This window comes from Malania oleifera, chromosome 6 (genome assembly GCF_029873635.1).
Source record: "Malania oleifera isolate guangnan ecotype guangnan chromosome 6, ASM2987363v1, whole genome shotgun sequence".
NCBI classification, from domain to species: domain Eukaryota; kingdom Viridiplantae; phylum Streptophyta; class Magnoliopsida; order Santalales; family Ximeniaceae; genus Malania; species Malania oleifera.
The window spans coordinates 11942732-11963208 of record NC_080422.1 but is presented as its reverse complement, the minus strand read 5'-3'; the positions used below and the strand labels follow the sequence as shown (position 1 = coordinate 11963208).

The 20477-nt window shown below is 35.9% G+C and overlaps 1 protein-coding gene across 8 annotated transcripts in view; it reads left to right on the top strand.

Moving 5' to 3' along the window:
- The window catches only part of LOC131157165 (uncharacterized), an 87478-nt gene that overhangs the window by 31057 nt on the left and 35944 nt on the right, over positions 1–20477 (top strand). For 4 of the 8 annotated variants that reach the window (XR_009137237.1, XM_058111109.1, XM_058111104.1 and 1 more), the window contains 5 exons: positions 10283–10339; positions 10572–10662; positions 10774–10841; positions 18737–18774; positions 18912–19022. Coding sequence is in view for 7 of the 8 variants with exons in the window: in XM_058111109.1 (XP_057967092.1) it covers positions 10283–10339; positions 10572–10662; positions 10774–10841; positions 18737–18774; positions 18912–19022 (365 nt within the window). In the remaining variant the exon portion in view is untranslated. Of the gene's footprint in view, positions 1–10282; positions 10340–10571; positions 10663–10773; positions 10842–18736; positions 18775–18911; positions 19231–20477 lie in introns of those variants that run through there. The other 4 variants (XM_058111106.1, XM_058111110.1, XM_058111107.1 and 1 more) reach the window with 2 other exon arrangements.

The following is a 20477-nucleotide window of genomic DNA, read 5'->3' as shown; positions in this document are numbered from 1 at the left end:
TCCACGATAGTTATTATAGTTTTGAATATCGCCTTCGTTTTTATACAAAGGTACTAACGTACTTTTCTCCATTCTTCTAGCATTTTCTTGGTTTTTATAATATTATTGAACAAATTAGTTAGCCAAATAATCCCTTAAATATTTCTAAACTTCAATTGGTATTTTATCTAGTCCTATGGATTTCCCATTTTTCATTTTTTTAATGTCATCTTAACTTCAAAGACTCTAATTTTGTGAATAAATCTCCTATTTTTAATCTTCTCTTCATTTCTCACTTCCAAGTTGAATCTTTCATTTTGGCTTTCATTAAACAACTTATCAAAGCATCTCCGCCACCTCTCTTTTATGTCTTCTTCTCTAATTAATACATTATCATTCTCGTCCTTTATACATTTTATGTCACCTAAATCTTTGCATTTTCTTTCTCTAACTTTAGCAAGTCTATAAATGTCTTTTTCTCCTTCTTTTGTATCTAGTTTAGTATATAAAGTATCTTAAGCTCTATGTTTAGCTTCATTGATAGTTTTTTTGGCATTTTTTCTTACTTCTTTATATTTTTTTATAGATTTTCTATATTTCTACAGTTTTTCCATATTTTATACCAATTTCTTTTTGTATTAACGGCTTTTTGGACTTCTTGATCCCACCACCAACTTTATTTACTGCCGAAGTATCTTCCTTTAGACTTGCCTAAAATCATTTTTGCTATCCTTATGATAGAATTTGCCATTTTATTCCAAACAGTATTTGTATCAACCTTATTCTCTATTGTCCTATCACAATCTTTGAATTTTACTATATTATCTCCCTTCAGGTTCCACCATCTAGTCCTCTTGTGTTGATTTATGCTACTCCTCTTCCATTTTTTTAATATGTATATCTAATACTAAGACTCTATGTTGTGTAGCCAAACTTTCACCTAGAATAACTTTACAATCCTTACAAGATAGACGATCCCTTTTCTTAGTTAAGAAGAAATCTATTTGAATTTTAGTGTACCCACTCTTGAAAGTTATTAAGTGTTGTTCTCTTTTTATGAGGCAAGTATTCAATATAACCAAATCGTAAAACATGGCAAAATCTAAGATTTTATCACCAATGACCAACCTCATTTTTATCTCCATATCCATGACATCCATGTATCCTCTCATATCCTATATTATCCTTGCCAATGTAACCATTCAAATCAGCTCTTATGATTGTCTTTTCGGACATTGGTATCCCTTGTAAAAGACTATTTTATATCTTCCCAAAATTTTCTTTTCATATTTTTTGCTAGGCCTATCTGGGGAGCATACACTAATGATGTTCACCATCTCCATGCCTAAAACTATCCTAATTTTAATGATCCTATCCCCTATTCTTTTAACATTTACTACATTGTCTTTTAGGTCTCTATTTACAATAATACCCACCCCGTTTTTATGTTTCTCTTTACTAGTGTGCCAAAGTTTAAATCGTAAATTTACAATTTCTCTAGCTTTCTCTCCTACCCATTTCGTTTCTTGAAGGTAGATTAAATTCATTTTCCTTCTAAACATTATTTCCACTATTTCCATACTTTTTCTGGTAAGTCCCTATATTCCAAGTTGCTAATCTTATCTTAGTTTCTTGTGCTAGCTTCTTAACCCTCTCCCTTTTATACTATTCCGGTCTATTCCCTTGATCTAGGTGAATTCGGTAAGAATTCATGATGATAAGATCTGACAAAGTTTTACGTTGGCGATTAGCTACCTAACACAACTCTACTCCTTTATCCGGGCTTGGGATTGGCTATTTGTTCAAAGAAAATATGATTAAAATAATAAAAATACAAATAATATAAATTGAAAAGACTATAATTATTCTAGTTAATTATTATATGTCAAAATTCACTTTAAAAGAGCATCCTTACTATATATGACCACTGAAATGTAGTAAAAATATTTTGTAAGGGGCTTTTATTTATTTATTTATTTTTAAATTTTATGGGCATTTATTATTTTAGTTATTTTTGAATTCATATGGTCATTTTATTTTAATTTTAATTAAAGAGTATAGATAAAATGAATGATTTAATTTGAAAAAGTTAATTTTGGATTTTAAAATATTTTGGCAATAGGTTGCCAAAACAACTGAAAATCATAAAATTTAGTTTTTAGTTTTTTGCAAACAGTTGCAAACCATCAACAGAAACAGAAAACCCGTAACGTAAATAAATGTGTTCATAATTTGTTTTTTCACCGTATAGAAATGAAAACAAATTGAAAACACAAATGTTACCAAACAAGGCCTTAGTAAATCAATTCCTACTCTAACTTGTCCACTTCAAAATTTTCTAGTGCTTGACATAGAGTCAGGTCTAGGATCCATGCACATAACAAAAGGAAATAAGTGGGGAAAAGATCTTGTTTTTGGGTTTCAATAGTTAGAGGCATTGATTACGATTACATGCATTGTAGCCTAGCGTCTTACTAGTCCTCAACCTATGACCGGAAAAGAGATATTGAGTACCGAATTTAGTTTTGGGTGGGAAGTAGTTGCAACAACTCGCTAGTGGTGGCGCGACAGTGGTGGATGTGGCAATAGGAAGGGAGGAATGGATCTAGTTAAAAGAGAGGAGATTGTTGAGGCCCCCAAGTCGAGCTATTGAAGATAGGATAGATGGTCTGGCAAAGATAGTCTAAATGTCCCATCAGTGGATAGGCCGGAAGAGATGACGGGCCAATCATCTCATTAGAGGAGGTCAATCAAAGCGAGAGACTCTAAAGGTTAGCATTGTAGCCAATATATAAACAACCAATTGATCTTGTCTCCCTCAAAAGCTAGCTTTGACGAGAGACTCTAGCTACAACGTTAGCATTTGGCCCGTAATCCACTTCTTGCGATACCTCCCCTCATTGTCACCTTCCTTCATGGTTGAACCTTGAGAGAGGTACAGTCATCTGAATCTTTCCCACAAAATGAGCTTCCATGAATTTTTACAAGAAATTGCAAGTACAATATTAGCATCCAACTTGTCAATCTTGCCATTATGATGCCTCCCCTCGTTGTCACCTTCCTTGCATATTGCCTTTATTGGCTTAAAGAAAGCGTATGATAAAGTACTTAGGGAAGTCCTTTGGTAGGTTTTAGAAAAGAAGGGAGTATGCAGCAGATATACTAATGTCATGAAGGATATGTGTAATTAATGACTAGTGTTAGGACTACAAAAGGAGAGTATAAAGAATTTCCAATCAAAATTAGGTGTACATCAAGGTTTTGCTTTAAGCTCCTATATGTTTGCTTTAGTGATTGATGAACTCACTATGAATATTCAAAATGAGATCCCATGGCGTTTATTGTTTGTAGATGATATTGTTTTGATAGATGAAAGTGAGAGCGAGGTAGAATACTTTGGAGACCTGCTTTAGAGTTTAAAGGTTTTAGGATAAGTAGAAACAAGACAAAATATATGAAATTGTAATTTCAACCCTGTGAGGAGGAATATTGAAGATAAGATTAGACTTGATAATCAAGAAATCTACAACACCTATAGATTTCAATATCTTGGATCTATTATGCAAGCAGAGGGAGAAATTGAAGAGATTTTTGTACATAGAGTTGAAGCAGATGGAGAGTGCTTTGAGTGTGTTGTGCGATTGTATAGTATCACTAAAACTAAAAGGAAAGTTCTATAGGATGGAAATACGACCAACAATGTTATATGGATCATTCTAAGCTGGATGAGTTATAAAACATTAACAGTTCGTTTGGTTCACAAAATAGCTATTCCTTGGAATAAGATGAAATATATTGAAAAGTTTGGGAATGTTGGTAATGGCTATTTCTTGTATGTTTCTTATTATTTCATTCAATATGTAATAACAAAGGAATAAACTTCCAATGATGAAATTTGGAAATAATTATTCCTTTTCTATTCCTTATGGACTCGTAAAATGTTTCACATTCCTATTTGCTTTATAATATCAACATTATTTTTTGTACAGCTAATTGTACCTAACCTATTATAACTAATCTATTCCTAGGAGTGGACATTTCGTGAACCAAGCATAGGGTAAATGATAAATTAAGGAATGAACAAATCTGCCATAATTTATGCATAGTACCGGTAGAAGATAAGATAAGGGAGGAACGACTTAGATGGTTTGACCATTTGAAATGCAAGGTTGGTAAAGCACTAGTGAGGAGGTGCAAGCTAGTTATTGTTAATTGTATTAGAAGAGGGAGGGCTACCTAAAATATCTTGGAATGAGATAGTGAGGAAGGGTTAAACAACTTTTAAGTTAGTCAATGAAAATGCCCTCGATTGAGTGAATTAATGGAAAAGGATTCATATAGCAACTACTTAAGGCTCGTTCTTGTTCTTGATGTATATATTGAATGGTTGGCTAAAATGGAAGACATAAATGATAGGCCTCCCTTTATTTATAACATGTCAAGTAGTACATGTCAATGACCATAATACCCTTACTAACTCAAACTTATTAACTTTATTACATACCAATAATGCTAAATGACCAACATAACCATCAACACTCCCCCTCAAGTTGCTGCATATATATCATATGCTCCTAGCTTGTTACAAATGATTTTCACACAAGCACCTCCCAAGGCTTTAGTAAATAAATCAGCAAGCTGCAAATCATAATAAATCAGCAAGCTGCGAAACATACTTCACCTAAGTGGTTGTCATGAGCTTTTGCACAAGTTTCTCTTGAACAAAGTGGCTATATATCAACTTCAATGTTCTTTGTTCGCTCATGGAAGATTGGGTTGGAGGCAATATGAATTGCAGCTTGATTATCACACTTCGACTCCATAGACTAGGAATGTGGAAAATCCAGTTTCCAACAAGTTCTTCAACCAACAAGTTCACATGTAATGTGAGCCATGGCCCTAAACTATGACTCAACACTTAACTTGGCCACCACATTTTGTTTCTTACTCTCCCAAGAAATCAAATTACCACCAACAAGGACACACTACCCAATTGTGGATCTTCTATTGGAAGGTGACCTGGCCTAATATGCACCTGTAAATCCCTGAACAACAGTGTGGTTCTAATCCTTGACATAAGAGACCTTAACCAGGTGCACCTCTGAGATATCTCAAGAAGCAAATTATTGCATCCCAATGACTTGTCCTTGGAGAATTCATAAACAAACTCACAACACTTGTTGTGAATGATATATCTGGCCAAGTAATTGTGAGATAATTCAACTTTCCAACAAATTTCCGAGACCATCTTGGGTTAGGCAACAAATCACCCATATTTGAAACTAACTTATTGTTTGGATCCATGGATGTATTAACAGGTTTGGATCCCAACAACCCAATCTCATCTAAAAGATCAAGAACATACTTACTTTGTGACAAGATGGTTCCTCTATGAGATCTTGACATTCTATGCCCAAGAAGTACTTCAATGGTCTCAAGTCCTTGGTTTGAAATTTAGTCTACAGGAAAAGCTTTAGATACTGGATGTGTTTATAATCATCATTAGTAATCACAATATTATCCACATACAAAATAAGCAAAATCTCGTTGGATTGGAGTATGACATCAAAATACAGAGTGATCTACTGCACGCTATTGGAGGCCAAACTCAAGTATTACAACACCGAATTGACCAAACCATGCTCTAGAAGAATTTTTTAAGCCATATAATGTTTTGTTGAGCCAACACAGTGAGGTTGACTCCCCTTGAACAAGAGTTACTATATTATTTGTAGATAAGGGAGGTATCTCTCTTGTTTTCCAATTGGCTAGTGTTCCCTCAGGGGTAATTGATAGGATCTGACCACTCCTGTATAGTCATCTATCCTTGAAGGGTAAAAGAAACTTCTTTAACTTTGTTTTTAAATCAAACAAGCTGTTGTTTGCAGAGAAAGATTCTTTTTTTTTTTCATTAAGCCCTATTTGTAATTTTTCTTCCCTTTCAATCATCAATTACTTACCCTAGCTGAGTAAGTTCATGTGTCAAACAACCTAATCAATGTTTTGCCATATTTTTTTTTGGATTGCAAAAAAATAAAAGAGATTTCATTAGAAAGAGAAGAGTTTACAAAGAGTCTCATAAGACATCTCCGATCAAAATTCTGGAAAAATCCAAAAGAAGGAACTAAAAACACAAAAAAAAAAAAATACATTGAAATATCAAAACAAAAAATTCCTCCAATCTCGCTGAATTTCCAAAAAGCTCACTCCCTTAAAGCTTCCAGAGCCAATGAACCATAAGGAGGACAAATAATGAATCTCCTCCCAAACCAGCTACCTATTCAATTTTATCCCTGAAAAATCCATGTGTTGTGCTCCAACCATAAACCCCACAGCACTGCAAATGTTCCACATTTACACAGAGCACCCCTATCATTTCTTCTTCCAAAACCCTCAAAATAGGTAGCCAACATACCATCCACCATCATTTGACAAACCCAAACTTCTCACAGCTCTACATGATTGTCCTGGAAGTGTATTTTATCATCTATTTTTTGGGTTGTGTTCTGCTCTATGAATTAATAATTTTTTAAACAAAATTCCTCTATTTGACTATATTACCTCTTTTACAAATCTCTTATTAATATTCTCTGATTTTGGTAACCTGTTTTACTTGCATTTAAAAACAAAAAATTTTCTCAGTCTCTGATTACTAACAGGTATGCAAGTTGAGGTACTGAAAATGGTGCTTTAAATATTCTACAAAACATTTTCAATTGCCTGACATTTTTGTTAACTTAATGGATTAGACATTCCATATGTAGTTCTTGATCCAATGTCAATTGGAAAGTTGAATACATCACTAAGTAACTAAGAAATTTTAATTTAATTGGAAGCAGTATCTTAAGAGTTGTCGACTTGTTGCAGGTTACCTTTTTAGGTAATTTACGTAATTTTATATAGGGAATTTTCGTTATGCAAAATGTTTTAATAGAACACATGACTAGTGTGGACAATAAATTCCCTAGATTTCATGTTGTGACATGGTACGGGAGCTGGTTGCTTATTGTGAGTCTTATTATTATTTTTTTGAATAAGAAAAATTATATTGAAAGAGCAGAGAAAAAAGTACAATGAAAGGATGACATGCAAAAAACTTATAAAAAAATACAATAATGCTGCCCTTGCCAATCCCTTTGAAGGTCAGACAGCGACATCCTCCAAAAACCCAAATGGATAAGCCCAGGAAGAATCCAAAAACACTTCTCTATCCCTTTGTTAGACAACACTTTACCTAAAAGCTTAAGCTATCAGGGGTTGGGCCAACAATGTATATCAGGCCTTAACACTCTCCCAGCATGTGCAGCCTGATAGCACGTGGGGAGATAAAGTCATGATAAATAACCATACTACAAGGAATACAATATATATATATATTTTAAACATCACACAATAATTGCAGGCAACGCCAGGACCCCCTGGTAACCAGATCCAGTACCATGTTAGAGAACCACTTTACCTAAAAGCTTAAGCTGCCTTAACCCCCATAACAAATAGGGAGAGGTTATACAGGCCTTGGAAAATTCTCATATTCCTCTCAATCCAGAGGGTCCACAGAACAACAAAGAAAAAGAGCATTTGACAGTTGGTTTGCCAAAACGTTGTGCATTTGTTTCATTTGCTCACGGCTACTGGGCTTCATCGTGCAGGACTGAGCTCTTTATAGGGTTTTCTAACTTGTATCAAATCCTGCGTATTGATTCTGTTGAGAGTCACAGTCCAAATGAAAGCTGAATCTTAAAGGGAACCTTTGCCTTCCAAGTAAAATGACTTGAAGAGGCAAAAAGATTTGGAAGAGAAAGAACCTGAAGAATCCCCCACCCAAGTTCTCTCATCACCGCTATTGAAGGGAACAAAATGATCCAAAAACAATAAGCAATGTAATGAGCTCATAAACTCTCTTTCGTTGAGATTCTTAAAGAAATGGAAATCCCAAGAAAGAGTGCCCTCCTTGAAAGAAAAGAAAGAGCTGATTTGCACGTTGTGAAGTGAAGATATCTTAGATGAGGCATAAATCTCTTGACCGCAACCTCACCTACCCAAGCATCCTCCCATAACTGAGCCTAGTTGCCATTATCCTCTCTAAACTGGGTAAGAGGATAGAAAAAATGAGCAATATGGGAAACAAACTTTTAGGGACTTGCATGAGAAATAGTACCACATACTCAGTGCCCCAACTGTTTCAATGAGCCCCATATTCCTAATCACCATTTGACATAGGGAACTAACCTCGAAGGGGAACTTGCTCAACAATTTTCCAATTAATTAGAGAGATATTTTATATACTACATTGCTAAGCACTAGTCCCCTTTCAGTCTTTAACTTCAACTGCTTCCTAGCTAACTGGACGATCCCTCTTATCTTCCCAACCAAGAAAATCACGCATCGACCTATCTAGCACTCTAATGACACCCGTGGGAACTCTAAATATAGAAAAAATTTAAATGGACATATTGGAAAGAGAAGCACCAATGAGTGTGATACAGCACCCAAGAGAAAGACACTTATTTTTTTTCCACACTCCAACCTCCTACCCACACTTCAAAGCAGAAAATCGTCAAACGCCACAGAAGTAGGATTGGCCAAGCTAACGAAACACAACCTGCTAAAGTCTTAAACCCTTTTACCTTGTTACTTCCCAGATTAATGCCGGAGACACCACTCCTGGATTTGTTAATCTTTAGTCTTGTATCTTTTCAAAAACTCTCAACAAAATAGTAATCTATCAAAATTTCACAACATTTTCCTTGAGAAAAAATATAGTATCATCAGCAAATTGCCCCTGCACCTCCTCCCTCCCTACTAATAAAGTTCTATCACCCCCAAGCCCCAGGCATGCAAGATCAGCCTACTTAAAACATCAAGCCCCAGCGTAAACAAAAATGGTGATAATGGGTTTGCTTGCCTTAACCCCTGAGGAGCCCTAAACCACTCTTTCGGCTGACCATTAATGATACTCACATTTTTGTGGAACTCAAACAACCCCTTATCCGCTTCCTTCACACCAACCCAAAACCTTTCCTAACCATCACTTTATCCAAAAAATAAAAAACCATTCACCAGGTTATAAGCCTTCTTGAGGTCCAGCTGAAGTACTAATCCCTCCTCTTCATGTCCTCAACCTCCCCTACGTTGCAATGAAATTCCTCAAAGAATCTCATAATGTCCTCTGGCACAACCTCTCAACTATTTTGAAAAAGAGTCATCATAAAGCGATCAGGACTTGAAGCCTTATCCCTGTACATTACTAAAACCACTTTTTAATTGCTTCAACTTCAAAAGGTCTTTCAAGCCATCTAGCGGACAGTGGACACTTCTCTGTGTACAACTGCTTGAACCTCTTGACCTCATCTCCAATCTGTTTATGATCCCTCACAAAGCTCCCAGGGTCTAGCTCCGCTTTCTTCTTTTTCTTCTTCTTCTTCTTCTTCTTTTTAGTTGTTTCAAGTCTAGTCAACTGAATCATTCACAGTTTTGGCACGCTATGGGGCCAAGATACATGGTAAAAATGTCGGTTAGGGTGTTGAGGAAAGAGATGTGGTTGCTTTGTGGGAATATGGCCTAATATTGCATTATAGTAAAAATAATTCAAATCTGATTCAATCATGCTACAGTAGTCAGGATTGAGGGCTCTCTTTAGTTGAGTATGTTTACGCATTGGGTCATCACCATCAAAACACCACCTCTTGTTAACTGTGATTTATGCTTTCTTTTTTTTGGCTCCTTCTTTGGAGCAAATGAATCTCATCTTGTAATAATTATTCAATTAGCTCGCGCTGAATTTGGAAAAAGGAATAGAAACTGTTCTCAGTTCTAACTCCTAACATTTAATGAAGCTTGCTGAATCCCCTTTCCCCATCAATTATTATTTTGGTACTTGTCATTCTGTTGTAAATTTCCTTCATTGTGCCAATTTCTGTTTTTGAAGTCTCCTTAAGGGCCCTCCAAATTTGATTTAATTCATCACAAGCTTTATTTAGGTTGATTAAAACTGTAATTTGCCTTGAAGTTGAACTGATTCGCTTGATTGTATTTTGCCTCTGTTAATAGCATGCATAATAGGCTTCAAAAGCATAGCCCATGATGATTGCTACAGCCTTTTTATATCTACGTTATGTGGAAGGATAATATGTTGATCACTGTCCAAGTATTTTGCTGTCTTCAAGATCTCATTGTATAATAGTCATTCCAGCCAGACTGTCACTATCATATTCATCTTCATGCTTGCATCAAAATACCAGCTGCGCTTGGGGTCTCCCCTTCTTTTAACTTTGTCTAAATTTCATTAATTTTCTATTTGTAGTACTGGTTAATTCATTTTCCCCTTTTCTGTAAGCCTTGTCATCAGAGCTGTTATGAGGTAACTAGGTGCTTGTGCTGAAGATTTGTGTGTATTTGTCTGTGCATGCACACGTCTTATCTAGTACATTTTTCACATGTGCATGCACCTGATTTTGATTTAGTACATATTTTTTCCTGCTTTTTTCTTGCCTCAGCTGTTGTTTAGTTGAGGATCAATTTGGCATTGTTTTTTCATTTCTTATAATTTTGACTTGGGCTCCCACTAATATAGTCCTTTATGTACTTTTTAGGATTGCATGCGAGGTTCTTTATCCAAAGCCCGTGTTCTATATGCTCCTGTGGAAGAAGTTGGCAGTGAAAAACGACTTTTACAAGCTTGTCGTATCCAAATTTTCTTTAGTGTTATTTTGTTATGATGCGTCTTGTCAATTTTAATGCTAGTTTGTTATTCTCACTCTAAAATACCCTTTTGAATTTCTTAAGCTTGTGTAGAAGTTATTATTGATGCATATGTTGAAACTGGTCTTGTTCTTGAGAAAGATGCACAACAAAAGTTAAAGGTAAAACACATGACCTTTAAACTCACTCTCTCTCTTTCTCATTAAATATTGACAGTTGTATTGTCCATAACCCCTAGAATGACAAATCTTGCATATTTTCTTGTTCTGATTGCATTGTAAGGATTTATTAACATTTTAAAATGCTGCTCTCCAAGTTTCTATGTAAAATTCTTTTGGAATAGGAACTATTGCATTTTCGCTTTGTTTTTGGAATGTTTTTGCTTTCAAATTGCATGCCAATTGTTGCTTAATTTTGCTTTCCTACTCTGCCAGTGCTGCATTTAGTGCTGTATTTTTTTACACTCTGAGCATCAATGCTGGAGAAAGTTGGATTATGTTAGGTTGACAGTTAACACAAAACCTTTAGCTAATCCAGGGGATCATGAATCCTTAAAATTCCCTTTCTTGAGCTAGTCTTAGTTCCACAGTTGATATGACCTGAGATTCAAGTACATAACACAGTAGCAAAAATTTATTTTGTGTTGAGTTGAGTCGTGTACCCTTTGTTTTGCTGCCTTTTTTTTTTTCAATGCATTTTGCCCTCATGTTGAAATTTTTTTTTAATTGGTTGTTTATTGCATGAGAGAGATGACAACACTAGCTCATGAGTTTCTCATCTACTAGAGTTCTTCGAAGAAAGCGTAACAGTATCATGCCATCATGTTGCACACTTGTACAATGGAATTTTAGATGAAGATTAGAAGGGGCTGGATGCTACTTGTAAATATTTTCATATTCCAAATTAGCATGCATATTTTTAAGTGTGCACATGCCTGAATGCTTGTCTTGATCTAATAATAACACCCCTTCTCTTCTCCTTTTTTTATCAGCTCTCTTTATTAATCTTCTTGCTGCCAGCTTCAAGGAGGCCCTCCATTAAAGCCTCCATGTGCTATTTCTCATAGTTGCACAAAGTAGGAAGCAGGCATAATTATTGGAAAATATGTATAAAATTAAAACCATGAAATAGAAACTATATTATAATATTGGGTAGAAGACAATGACCTCCCCTAAGGTTTGGTAAAAAGACAATGACCTCCCTTGAGATTTCAAGAATTCTAGGGACCTCCCCGGAGGTTTGCCAAAAAGACACAAACCTCCCCTTGTATTTTGCAAAGAGACGTTTTTTTTATAGGAAGCTTGTGTCTTTTTGGCAAACTTTAGGGGAGGTCTATGACAATTGTGAAATCTTAGGGGAGGTCTGTGACATTTTTGAAACCATAGGGAAGACTTTTGTCTTTTTGCCAAACCTTGGGGGAGGTGAGTGTCTTTTGCCCTATAATATTTTTAAAACAAAATACATATAACACATAAACTAACACAATTATATATTGTATTTTCAAAGAACATTGCCAAGAAAGTCGTGAAATTACGTTCTATTTCGTTTGTTCTTAAATGAAAACAATAATATCTTAGGCTTATGACCTACCAATAGTAAATTGGGGTTTATAATAAGGTGAATGAGGTTTTGTCATGATGGAGTTAGATTTTGTCATGATTGGAATGGAGTTTTGTTGGGGTTCTATGTAAGATGCATTGAATCAAGGTTTTGAGACAGGAGCATCAACTAATAATTATAGCTAGGCTATTTCCTTTGCTGACCTAAACAAATAAGCTGTGAAGCTACCGTCACAAATTCAGAATTCCTCTCCACAGCCTCATGGCATCAAGAATTTCATTTCTGGGTCTGAAAATGTACCACTGTATAGAACCTGTGTAGAAGCCCATAGCCTATCAGGTATGAGCTGCAATCTGCTCTTGCCTCCCTCTTTCTTTTCTGGGGATTTTTCAAAGAAAACCATTTCTTAAGCTATTCAGTCTTGTGCCACATTTCGCACCCAAGAGAGGGATGCAAGATGCGACAAAAGAAAAATCAAGTAACCCAATTATCTTTCAGTTTTTCCTTTTAATACAAACTTTGGTCATTGGTTTTTGCATGGCTATGTTGGAGCACATCTTTTTGAGCATTACTCCCTCTTTTGAATTTTTCATTTTTGGAAAAATTAGCAGACTTAATGTGCAAGAAAAGTATGTGAAAATTAGGAAAATATATTTTGGGCACTGTTTGTGGAGAAATTGAGGAATAGAAGAAAATTTGATTTAAGAATTTGCAAGTTGCAACAAATGTAGTCAATTCTCCTTCCATATTCATTGAAATTCAATACAAGGGTTAGATAGGACTCTCGCTAGCTTAACCCTAAAAACAATTAATCTCATCCATCTTGACCATAGATAACTCGCCAAATAAAATTGATGACCCATAATGACTCAAAATAATTAATAAAAGTACCACTATAATAAGATCTAGGTCGTCGCCCCGAAGCGACGCGCCGTGTTGGCGCCCAGGTACGGTGTCAATTATGCGAGGGTTCCTGCTTCATTCTGGAAGTGGGCAGGTAAAGACGTTAGTTCAGGAAACTAGGATTAGATTAGCAAATTGGAATATAAGGACACTTACGGGTAAAAGCATGGAAATTGTGGATACAAATGATTAGAAGAAGAATTAATATAATTTGCCTTCAAGAAACTAAGTGGGTGGGGGAGAAAGCTAGAGAAATCGATAAATCAGGATTTAAACTTTGGTACACTGGAAAAGAAAAACATAAGAATGGAGTAGGCATTATTATAGACAAAAACTTAAAATATAGCGTTGTGGATGTAACTAGAGTAAGGGATGGAATTATAAAAATCAAGATGGTATTAGGACAAGAGATAATAAATATCATTAGTGCTTATGCTCCTCAAGTTGGCTTAGCAGAAAATCTTAAGAGACAATTTTGGGAAGATATGGATAGTATTATACAAGGCATACTAGGGACTGAGAAAATATTTATAGGAGGAGATCTGTATGGACACGTTGGAAGAGATAATAAAAATTATGAGAGGATACATAGAGGATATGGACATGGAGACAAAAAAGAGTCTGGGGAGATGATCTAAGACTTTGCTATGTCATATGATTTTAGTATAATGAATACTTGCTTTAAGAAGAGAGAAAAACACTTAATAACCTTTAAAAGTGGACAAAATAAAAGTCAAATAGATTTTTTTTTTAACTAGGAAGGTGGATCGTTTATCATGCAAGGATTGTAAAGTTATTCCAGGTGAAAGCGTAACCACACAACATAAAGTCTTAGTGTTAGATATATGTATTAAAAAATGAAAGAAAAATGATAAAATAAACCAGTGTAGGAGAACTAGATGGTGGAACCTAAAAGGAGAAAATATAATAAAATTTAAAGATAAAATGATCAAAGATGGGGATTGGACCTTAGAGGATGGGATAGATACAAATACTCTTTGGAATAAATTAGTTAGCTCTATTAAAAAGATAGCAAAAGAGATTTTAAGTGAATCAAGGGGAAGGTTCTCGAATAGCAAAGAAAGTTGGTGGTGGGATAAAGATGTATAAAAAATCATAAAGACAAAAAGAATTTGGTATAAAACGTGGCAAAAATGTGGAAATAGAGATAACTTTGAAAAATATAAGGAAACAAGAAAAGATGCAAAAAGGGCTGTTAGTGAAGTTAAATATAGATCATTTAATAGTTTGTATGATAGATTAGGTACAAAAGAAGGGGAAAGAGATATATTTAAACTTAACTTGCTAAAGCTAGAGAAAAGAAGAGCAAGGACTTAGGAAATGTAAAATGCATAAAAAGTGAGGATGATATTGTCTTGGTTAAGGACGAAGATATTAAAGAAAGATGGTAAAGTTACTTTAGTAAGTTGTTTAAAGAAAACCAAATAGAAGACTTAAACTTAGAATTGTCAAATGAGGAAAAGACTAAAAATATAAGATTTATTCGCAAAATTAGAGTTAACGAAGTTAAGTTTGCACTAAAAAAGATGAAAAATGGGAAAGTTATGAGACCAGATAACATCCCAATTGAAGTTTGGAGATGCTTGGGTGATAATGGAATTATATGGTTAACTAATTTATTTAATACAATTGTAAAAACTAAGAAAATGCCAGATGGATGGAGGAAAAGCACTTTAATACCTATATACAAAAATAAAGGAGATAGTCAAAATTGTAATAACTATCGTGGAATTAAACTTATGAGTCATACGATGAAACTATGGGAAAGAGTAGTTGAACAAAGATTAAGGTTAGAAACGAAGATCTCAGAAAATCAATTTGGTTTTATGCCTGAGAGATCTACCACAGAAGCTATTTATCTTTTAAGAAAATTAATGGAAAAGTTTAGGGAAAAGAAGAGGGACTTGCATATGATATTTATTGACCTTGAGAAAGCGTATGATAAGATACCTAGGAAAGTTCTATGGTGGGTTTTAGAAAAAAAGGGTATATGTTGTAAGTATACTGATGTCATTAAGGATATGTATGATGGAGTAATGACTAGTGTAAGGACTATAGATGGAGAAACTAGAGAATTTCCAATTACCATAGGTGTACATCAAGGATCTGTTTTGAGTCCTTATCTTTTTGCTTTAGTAATAGACCAATTGACTAGGAGTATTCAAAAGGAAGTTCCATGGTGTATGTTGTTTGCAGATGATATTGTATTAATTGACGAAACTAGGGATGGAGTAGAGACTGAGTTAGAATTATGGAGAGAAGCTTTGGAATCTAGAGGCTTTAGGATAAGTAGAAATAAAACAGATTATGTGAAATGTAATTTTAGTAATGATAGGAGGAATATTGGAGACAAAGTTAAACTTGATGATAAAGAAATAAATAGCACTTATAGATTACGATACCTTGGATCTATTATGCAAGTTGAAGGAGAAATTGAAGATGATGTAATGCATAGAGTTAAAGCAGGTTGGGTAAAATGGAGAAGTGCTTCAAGTGTGCTATGTGATCGTAGAATACCCTTAAAATTGAAAGGGAAGTTTTATAGGACAGCTATAAGACCAGCTATGCTATATGGATCGGAATGTTGGGCGACGAAGAAACATAATATCCAAAAAGTAAAAGTTGCCGAGATGAGGATACTTAGATGGATGAGTGATATAACATTGAAAGATAAATTAAGAAATGAATATATTTGTGGTAAGTTAGGTGTTGCTTCTATAGAAGATAAGATAAGGGAGGGACGGCTCAGATGGTATGGACACTTGCAACGTAGGCCTTATAGTGCACCTGTGAGGAAGAGTGACTTAGTTATTGTGGGGGGCAGTAGAAGGGGTAGGGGTAGACCTAAAATAACTTGGGAGGAGATAGTGAGTAAAGATTTAATATCCTTGAATCTATCAAAAGAAATGGTCCATGATCGCATAAATTGGCGGAAAAGGATTCATATAGCCGACCCCACTTAGTGGGACTAAGGCTTTGTTTTGTTGTTGTTGATGTACCACTATAATAAGATCTGAAGGGAAGCTTAGGCGCAACGGTAAGGTTGTCGCTGTGTGATCTAGAGGTCACGGGTTCGAGGCATGGAAACAGCCTCTTGCAAAAATGCAAGGTACGGCTGCGTACTATAGATCCATTGTGGTCCGCCCCTTCCCCGAACCCTGCATACGCGGGAGCTTTGTGCACTGGTCTTCCCTTTTACCACTATAATAAGATCTGAAGTAAAATAAATAACTCAAAGAAATAGGCGGTGAATAATACGCGTGAATGGCAGTTTGCACCATGCTAATTGATTTTCTTGCTACCTACGATTTCCTGCATGCTGTTCTGTTAGTTTTGGCTTCTCAAAATGCAGCTTTTGCGATGGAATCACCTGTCTGAGACTTTAAGCTTTCTGGTTTGCATCTTAGCTTGTCTTGGTAGCTTTATTGGCTGCCTGTAGCTGCAGAAAGCTGTTGAACCTTAGGAATTTCTCCCACTTGCAGCCACTTCAATAGCAGCTTCTGGATCAACTAATTATGCCTAAGACATCTTTTTTGAATTTCATATTTGAGGTCATTCTTAAAGCAAGATATGGTCATCTAATCCTCAACTGCCCCACATCTGATCGTTAATTCTCTGAACTTTTGAGTATAATGAACACTGGTTAAGCTATCCTGTTGAAAATTACAGAACTCACTATTAAGTTTCTGGTTTTATGTATCTTGATGCACTTTTTCTTTTAAGATATATCATTATCCTCTCCCAACATGTCACTGTAGGCATGTGGGTTCTCCCACAGTGTGAGATCATGGCAGAACTTGTTTTAATACTGTGGAAGGGGTGTTCTTGAGAAGGGAGGAGATCCCTGTTTCGCACAAGTAATAAATATTCTGGAGAGGGCCCAGAGAGGAGAACCAAGCAATTCCCAAGAAGCTCAGGTGTGGACTGTGGCAGGGGAAGATATTCTGATGGCTGAAGGGTTCTTGAACTAGTGGGAATCCAAGTGAGGGGGTGAGAGAGAGGGAGACAGAAAGGGAGAGAGATAAAGAGATCTATATATATATATATATATAGAGAGAGAGAGAGAGAGAGAGAGGGCTTGATTTTTCGAGTCTCAAAAAGCTCCTCTTTAAAGAATAGCTCGGGGTATTTATTGGGGAAAGTTAGAATGTTGCAAGGTGTCACTTCCAATAATAGATTGGCATGTCATGCCTTAATTAATGAAAAAGACGGATTTTTTAGCAAATACGGTCCTGACACATGGTAAGGATGAGAGGAAATAAAAGGGAACACGTGCCATGCAGATGCTTGAGCAACTTAAGTAAAGGCTAAAGGGTGGGGATCCCCTTTAGCGAATTCTGACTCAAGCCCACCAAGCCAAAACTCTCAGGAACATCCCAAGCTTGGGATTGGTAGAGACCTACTATATGTCTCTATGGCCAATCCCAGCACGCACCACCAACATTGGCCTCTTTCCAGAATACAAACATAGTATAATTAATACTGAATTTAATTATTATGCATATGTGAGTTTGAGTTTGATCATTTCAACAATCTAGGGCAAAGGGGCAATTTTACGCTTTTATAGATACAAATTGATGCAGAACAAGTAGTGAAAAATGAGGAAAGTACATTTAGGGTTGGGTTGGGGGAAGATATTGGAAAATAGGTGAAATTAGAGCTAGACAGTTAGGGACTCAAATTTTGTTTGAGGCCTATTAATCAAAGCAACGGATATAAGAAGGCATAAAACTATTAGCGCTGCACTAATAGGTTCTAGGAGTCACTGCTGGGAGAAGAAAGCCCTCACTTTATAGAGTTTAAGGCTTTGCAAACGAATGTAGACAATTCTTCCTTCAATACAACAGGGATATATGGTGTTTTTTTTATTTATTATTATCAAGAGTGGGACTGGGAGGAAAGGGGAAAGGGGAAGTGAGGCTAATTTGAGAACAGAGTGTTGGTTGTAATTGTTGCATATTGCATTGTTTAGGCACCAAAGTACTACCAAAATACAAAAAGGGCAACCCGCACCAAAGTACTATCATATTGATTTATTATTATTTTCTTTTATGCAAATATGCGAAAAGAAATTGCTTAGGCACCAAAGTATTGTCTAGCCATCAGCTCATCATCCAAGCATGAATACAGAAAGATTTCTGGTCCAATTTTGGAGAATTTAAAATTCCCAACTTATGGCCCCTAATGTATCTATGTATGAGTCAACTATGGACAAGCCTCACAGTGTTTTTTATTAAAATTTTCTTGACTTCTGCACTTAGATATCTTAGGGTTTGACCTTAAAAATACTAATAATAAGGCTTTGTTGTTTTATCAAACTGCAGTTCATGCCACTATCACCACATGAATTGCATGTCAAAAGTCCAACACTCCTGAGAGATTTTTTTCATGCTGTTCATATTGTTCATAATGGACATAACATATACTTTAACCCAACTCTGCTGCCCCAGCACACTGACAAACTGCGCACATTTAGCTATGTTATTTGCGTTTAAAAAAAAAGGTACTGACTTCTGCTGCTAGATCTTGGGATTTGGTCTGACAATATAAAATTTTATTTTTCAAACTGCAGTTGCATGCGACCGTTATGAATGCAAGGCATAGGAAAAGGTGCTGTCAGTCTCTTCTTTGCTTCGTGTTTATGTTGGTGCTTATGCACCTGCCAATGCTGCGATGTTCTTAACCACTTAAGTTCTGCTTCTCACTTCTATATTGTGTGGCTGACATATGGAATTGGAATTGTGCAGGAAGAAAAGGTCTAAAAAGTTTGATTCCTTTGATGCACGAGGCATTGCCAAGCAATATGGAACTGAGGAATGGGGACAATATCTGATACGTGAAGCCCACCTTTCGCAAAGGTTTGTGTTTGATGAAAATGGGTACTATCATTGTTGTGCTTCAATCCCTTTCCCTGAAAACATGTTAGCAGATTGATTCTCTTTTTTACTGAGCATCTAATGGCCGATGTTTCTTCAATTAGGATAAAAATGAGTTTTAATTTTAATTTTTCTGTGGATGATTAAAAACTTTACTTGGAAAGGGTTTAATTTTTCTTTGGCCTTCTTATTTGTAGTTCTCTATTGTTAGAATACCACTTTACCTAAAAGCTTAAGCTGTTATTTTGTGGGCCAACAATGTATATGAAGCTTTAACACTCCCCCGCACATGCAGCCCAACATGATATGTAACACCCATTACAGATAATACAATAATTTTTAAACACCACACAATAAATGCGGGCAATAATACTAGAACCTAGGATCTCCTAGTAACCAGCTCTAGTACCATGTTAAATTACCACTTTACCTAAAAGCTTAAGTATCAAGCTTTAACTTCTGTTCATGTCTGCCCTGTGTTTATTCGGTGCGTACTAACATATTTGTCTTGTTCACTATGCTACCAAAGTATCGAATACCGTGGTTGAAATTTTCCTTGAATTCCACTTTAAGTGAGCTGCTTGCTACATTCTTAAATTCTTTCTATTAATTCAGCCAAGAGGCATGTTGCTACAGTAAGCCTTTCCATGGAGAGTAGATAATATTGACATAAATGGTACTTAAAGTTGAGGTTACTGTAAATAAGCTGCCCTAATATATGCACACTTTTTTCTGGTTCTAATTTTCATATGCATGGGTTCATTGGGCTTTCTTCTTGGTTTTCTCTTAATATATCAACATTATAGTGGATTCTTTTTTGAGAATTTCCCTCACTTTTTTCATGGTTTCTTTGTTTCCTATGACTGGTTGTTCCGAAATCAGAACTGAGTACGGAGGAGAACCTCCAAAAATCATTGTTGATTGAAGAAAAAACTTACAATTTGTGTTGGCGGAGGTATATGCTAGTGTTGCAGGAGATTGTGTTTGGAGAAGATGACCAAGTGACAGGCAAAGGTTGTGGTTCAATCTGCAGGGACTCATGTTTGCCAGAGATGGAAGGAGGTGACTGCTGGTAGTTCAGAGGCAGAGAAGGGCGAGTGGTGATGTGGGAACTATGGGGTTTCCAATTGGCGCATGCTGGAGTGACAGCAGCTGGTGATTCAGGAGGTTACAGAAACGGTAGGGTTAGTACGGGTAGAGGGGGGGGGGGGGTGTTGCATGTGCAGCTGAGAGTGAAATTTGGAGTGTTTTGGGCAAGCGATTCTTAATATTACGGGTACATTTGGCTTAGTCATTGGGAAGTAACCTTTTGTTGGTCATTTCTGTGGGCCAGCTCATTACCCCCATTAGTCAAACCCATCCTTCCAATGGTGCTCATGAGTCCATATTCAGGGCTTCAAGAGTGGCCAAGTGGGTGTGATGTCAAGATTGGAGTCC